General features: G+C 35.8%; 1 protein-coding gene across 1 annotated transcript in view; it reads left to right on the top strand.

Moving 5' to 3' along the window:
• The first annotated feature begins 613 nt into the window (after positions 1–613).
• The window catches only part of LOC115224355 (protein ANTAGONIST OF LIKE HETEROCHROMATIN PROTEIN 1-like), a 6,528-nt gene continuing 831 nt past the window's right edge, over positions 614–6,310 (top strand). The window contains exons 1-2 of the mRNA XM_029795230.2: positions 614–1,014; positions 5,954–6,310. The exon at positions 5,954–6,310 is cut by the window's right edge and continues 831 nt beyond it. Coding sequence (XP_029651090.1) covers positions 656–1,014; positions 5,954–6,310 — 716 coding nt within the window. The 5' untranslated portion in view covers positions 614–655. The remainder of the gene's footprint in view (positions 1,015–5,953) is intronic.

The raw sequence follows: 6,310 nt of genomic DNA, 5'->3' as shown, positions 1-6,310 counted from the left end.
TCTACAAAGACGAATTCGCCATGATAGTCTCTTTCGCTCTCATTACTCAAAAATCCCGCAAGCCATATGAAAAAAATTTTTTTACGGAAATCGACGGAAAGTCTACTGACGAAATATCGCCAAGATAGTCTCTTTCGATCTCATTACTTCAAAAGTTCCCGCAAGCCCATATGTAAAAAAAAAAATTTTTTTACGGAAATCGACGGAAAGGTCTACTAGAGACGAAAGATCGCCAATGATAGTCTCTTTCGCTCTCATTACTTCAAAAGTTCCCGCAAGCCCATATGTAAAAAAAAAAAAAATTTTTACGGAAATCGACGGAAAGGTCTACTAGAGACGAAAGATTGCCGCTTTCTCTTAGTCTCTTTCGCTCTCATTACTTCAAAAGTTCCCGCAAGCCCATATGTATAAAAAAAAAAATTTTTTACGGAAATCGACGGAAAGGTCTACTAGAGACGAAAGCTCGCCAAGTCAATGACTTTAATGCAGCCGACGTATTATGAAAAGGAAATAAACCGATCGAGTTATCCACTTCCGGTGGCAAGGATTTAGCTTCTCACTTGTTTACATCCGGTTTTTCTTTGATAATTTGTTTTCATTTATTTCCCTTTTTTTTTTTTTTTATTTATTTCTTTAATCATCAAATCATCTCAAAATGGCTGAACTACTCGCATTCGTATTCGCGATGATCAGAAAAAGACGATTAGAAGCCGACAAAAGATGCTACCACATGAAAAAACGGCACTTCAGACGAATCAGAGCCTTTTCTAGGTTCCAATCGAGCCAAAGGATGTATTTCGTATTCAACATATTGCCTACGCTCCTGCTGGAACCGTCGGCCAACAGAGTGGCTTGGACCAAGAATCGTTACTCCTACTGGTGGGACCATATTGTACAGAACACGTTCTCCTCTCAGGACTGGATCGAGAATTTCAGAATGTCGAAACAAACTTTTGAGTATCTGTGTAACTGTATCAGATCCGATATAGAATATTCCATTCCAGATATGCCCAGGTAGAGTTTTTGGTTATTTTATGTAAAATATATTCTAAACGAACACCGAATATCGAAATCAAAAATTAAATTTGACAAAAAAAAAAGAGAAAAAAAAAACCAATCAAACATATACCTATACATGTATATATATATATATACATGTATATATATATATACATGTATATATATATATACATGTATATATATATATATATATATATAATATATACATGTATATATATATATATACATATATATATATATATATATAATATTATTGGTGAATTGAAGAAATGAGAGCTGAACGCAGATTGAAAGAAATCGTTTATTTATTTAACAGTGTTTCGAAAGGCACAATTAATATATATTATATATATATATATATATTATATTATATATATATACATGTATTTGGCTATTCTTTTTGACTGCTATTTAAAATTCGGTGTGTGGTGAGGCAAAATCGTGCTGAACCCTTAATTAATAGTATTACTTAAACCTTCCTTGAATGGGTCTTTTACATGCCGAACTCTACTTGGTGAAATTAATGATTATTTCTAAATTAATTAATTTCACCCTATATTATTGATATATATTATATATAATATATATATATATATTATAATATATAAATGTATGTATGTATGTATGTATAATACGTATGTATTTATCTGTGCATGTGGTGTGTATACATACATCCATATATGTATGAGTGTATATACACACACATCCGTATATGTATAAGTTTGTGTAGACACACACATCCATATATGCATGAATGTAATTAACTGATAATTAAGCACTACTCCGAACTAGGTTCCTGTTCTTCTCGTGATCCGTTCCATTATTTTCCGTTTTCTTTCGTTTTCGGCATGCAACTGTATAATCAGAGATAGAGAGAGAGAGAGAGAGAGGTGGGCCTCCCCAGGTTGAAATCACTAGCGATACAACCTTACATGTGGACAAAGTCATCTTCGTTGACGACAACCACTGATTAACGTTTCCTACACACACACACGAGCTTATTATAAAGGGACGAAAAACTACTTTATTTACAGAAGTCGAATGTATACATATTTATTGTAAAATAGAGATTAAACTTTTCGATATATATCGTTGATCAAAATAAAAAAAAAATTTAACGCTACGAACGATATTAGCGAAACTCCGAGTAGTAACACGCACGTATATAGAAAATAAAAAAGTTATAAAAGATTATATGAAGTGCTTAAACCAGGATTCTACTTATGTGTGTGTGTGTGTGTAGAAGGAAGAATGCGTATTTTGGGGAGATGAAACTTCTTTACATTGCGTTATTATATTTATATTGACTACCTACAGTAAGGAATTTGGTACGAATATATATTATATATATATATACATATATATATAATTAAAGTCAAAATAAGGGTGGATTCCCTTTGCGGATCTATATCTAGCGTAAGAGCATCCACATAGTGGATTCTCTCTTATAGTTGTGTATACATACATACATAATATATTATATATATATATATATGTATACACAACTATAAGAGAGAATCACTATGTGGATGCTCTTACGCTAGATATAGATCCGCAAAGGGAATCCACCCGTATTTGACTTTAATTATATATATATGTATATTATTCGTACCAAATTCCTGTTATATATATATATATATATATATTATATATAATATATATACACACACACACATTGCGGCATAGCAACCAACCTTAATAATTATATATATTACATCTTTCTCTCTCTCGTGAAAATTCGAAGTCACATTCACCTTGTATATTTCATGTGTGAATGTGTGTTGTTTCTAATTTAGGCACCTGGCCAGCAGTTTCGATTATACCAGCTTCTGTACTTGACTGGTGCTTTATTTTATCGACCTCGAAAGGATGAGAGGCGAAGTCGACTTCGGCGGAATTCGAATTCAGAATGTGAAAAAAACCGGAAGGAATGCTTCATGTGATTCTTTTCCCGACGCCTTAACGATTTTGTTTGTTTTTATAAGGAAAACACATTGTGTGTATATGTCCTATCTTTTGGTTACTGATTTCCCCTCTGCTCCTTTAATTACTCTTCCTTTCTGCTTAGTTTGAAATTATAGTGCTGTGGTTCTCAAACTGGGTATATATAAGATTTTCGTTGTTAAAGTTTTATTCGCAATAAATTGGTTATGCTTCTGCAATACCCCAAAATTTTTTAATTCAATTCCTAATAATAATTTAATTATAAACATACAATGGAATTTTCAAAGCACTGTTTATGAGGGTTTCTCGAAGTGAAATAGGAATTAAAGGAGCCCATAGGCAAAAAAATGGTTAAGAACCACTGCTATAAAAGGTATGGAGCTTGAAAAGGAGGGACACAGTCGTGTTTTCAATATAAACTCATTCAAGTGCTTTGTTTGTTTATATTACCGAATATTTTAAAGATATTTTTATAAACACCAAATCCCACCATACACACACGCAGGTGTATAAAACTATGGAATCGTTAAAATTGCATGACGTGCCAACATAGTTAATGCTGATCCATAAATACTAATGTGGTGAGGTGGTCCCTACTCTGTACCTCATTCCTCATTAGAGTTTTTTTATTGAGCTATACTCGCTTTTACGATCATGAACTTTCGAATGCACTTTCACTAAAGGATATCATATATATATATATATATATATATTATATATATATATATATATATATTATATATCCGGTTTGTACCCATCCTCATGGTTTCAGGTTTTGTCCCACTGCAAGTGTCTTCTACTATAGCCTTGTGCCAACCAAAGCCTTGTCAGTGGATTTGGTCGATGCAAACTGAAAGAAGCCTGTTGTATGTGTGTGTGTGTGTATATATATATATATATATATATATATATGTTTGTGTTTGTTCCGCTTGACAACACGTATTGGTGTGTTTATGTTTTTGTAACTTAGTGGTTTGACATAAGAGATTGATAGAATAAGTACCAGGCTTTAAAAAAAAGATGTCCTGGTAATGATTTGTTTGTCTAAAAATCCTTCTTTCAGTTTGCATCGACCAAATCCACTGACAAGGCTTTGGTTGTCACAAGGCTATAGTAGAAGATACTTGCAGTGGGACAAAACCTGAAACCATGAGGATGGGTAGCAAACCTGATATATATATATATATGTGTGTGTGTGTGTGTGTATCTATCTATATATATATACTCTTTTACTTGGTGCCCCAGCATGGCCGCAGTTAAATTACTGAAACAAGTAAAAGATAGAAAATATATATGGTTCTGGGTTCAGTCCCACTGTGTAGCACCTTGGCAAGTGTCCTCTATTGCGTTGGGCTGACCAAAGCCTTGTGAGTTGATTTGGTAGATGGAAACTGAGAGAAGCCTGTCATATATATATATATGTATCTATGTCCCCCAGCCACTGCTTAACAATTGGTGTTGGTGTGCTTATGTCCCCGTAACTTAGCTGTTTGGCAATAGAGAGTGATAGAATAAGTACTAGGCTTAAAAAAATAAGTCCTGGGGTCGGTGTGTTCTACTAAAACCCTTCAAGGCAATGCCCCAGCATGATCACAGTCAAATTACTGAAACATATAAAAGAATATATATATATATAGGCGTAGGAGTGGCTGTGTGGTAAGTAGCTTGCTTACCAACCACATGGTTCCGGGTTCAGTCCCACTGCGTGGCACCTTGGGCAAGTGTCTTCTACTATAGCTTCGGGCCGACCAAAGCCTTGTGAGTGGATTTGGTAGACGGAAACTGAAAGAAGCCCGTCGTATATATGTATATATATATATATATGCGTGTGCGTGTTTGTGCGTCTGTGTTTGTCTCCCTAGCATTGCTTGACAACCGATGCTGGTGTGTTTATGTCCCCGTTACTTAGCGGTTCGGCAAAAGAGACCGATAGAATAAGTACTGGTCTTACAAAAAGAATAAGTCCCGGGGTCGAGTTGCTCGATTAAAGGCGGTGCTCCAGCATGGCCGCAGTCAAATGACTGAAACAACTAAAAGAGTAAAAGAGAGTATATGCACATGCATACATAACCAGGGCATGTAAAAAGCACCTTTTGAGCGTTAATCTAGTAACAGGTGTTCGTTTCAAGCTTTGGTCATCCTATATTTCAGTTCCAGCCATAATATATTTAAGTTAGTGTTTAACATATTTTTTTGTTTAATACAGTAAACATCAGGAAACTAATTAAAACTATAAGTTGAGAAAAAAAAGACAATGTTATTGTAATAGAGTGGTTCTTAATAGTGGAGGTGGTGGCAGAAGAGGGGCATCCAGTCTCCCTTGACCACAAGTGGCCTGAACTCTTTACATGAACACCACCCTGTACATAACTCCATGTCCCCCTACATGGCCTTGCTTTTTGCTTTTTGAGCCAAAAAATTAACTAACTAATTAGTTTACTATCATCATCGTCGTCACCACCACCACCATTTCATCATCACCTCTCCATCATGATTATCACCATCACCATCCTCGTCATTGTCAGCTCCACTACCACCACCACCACCTTCATCATTACATTGACATCATCACCATTCTCATCATCAGCTCCACCATTACTCCACCATCATCATCATCATTAGTGGTTTGGCATAAGAGACTGATAGAATAAGTACCAAGCTTTAAAAAAAAGAAGTCCTGGTAATGATTTGTTTGTCTAAAAATCCTTTCAAGGTGGTGCCCCAGCATGGCCGTAGTTAAATTACTGAAACAAGTAAAAGATAGAAAATATATATGGTTCTGGGTTCAGTCCCACTGTGTAGCACCTTGGCAAGTGTCCTCTATAGCGTTTGGCTGGCCAAAGCCTTGTGAGTGGATTTGGTAGATGGAAACTGAGAGAAGCATCTACCATCGCCACCACTACTATCATCATTGCCTTCCCAAATTTCTGCTTTTAAGTCTTTGTATGAAACCAATAATATATTGTTTTCCTTTTGTTTTGTTTTGCAGGAGTCTTCCGATTGAAAAATGGGTCGCTGTAACAGTCTACATCCTATCTTCTGGCTGTGATTATCGGATTGCTGAAAACATGTTTGGCATTGCAATATCAAGTGCACATTCGATTCTAAGGTCGGTGTGCCAGTCGATAGTGAAAGTACTCAGTAAAAAATACATTTACATTCCAAGAGGCAAGCAACTTGAAAGTGTGATCGAGAGCTTTGAGAGTCGGTGGGGCTTCCCGAACTGTGCTGGCGTGATCAATGCCACCCATGTACCGATCCTCACCCCTCAGGACAACAGCACGGACTACTACAATAGTTGCGGATGGCCATCGATAGTACTGCAAGCTGTTGCCGACGATGAGTT

Source organism: Octopus sinensis, linkage group LG25, assembly GCF_006345805.1.
Source record: "Octopus sinensis linkage group LG25, ASM634580v1, whole genome shotgun sequence".
NCBI classification, from domain to species: Eukaryota; Metazoa; Mollusca; class Cephalopoda; order Octopoda; family Octopodidae; genus Octopus; species Octopus sinensis.
This window is presented reverse-complemented; position numbering and strand designations above follow the sequence as displayed.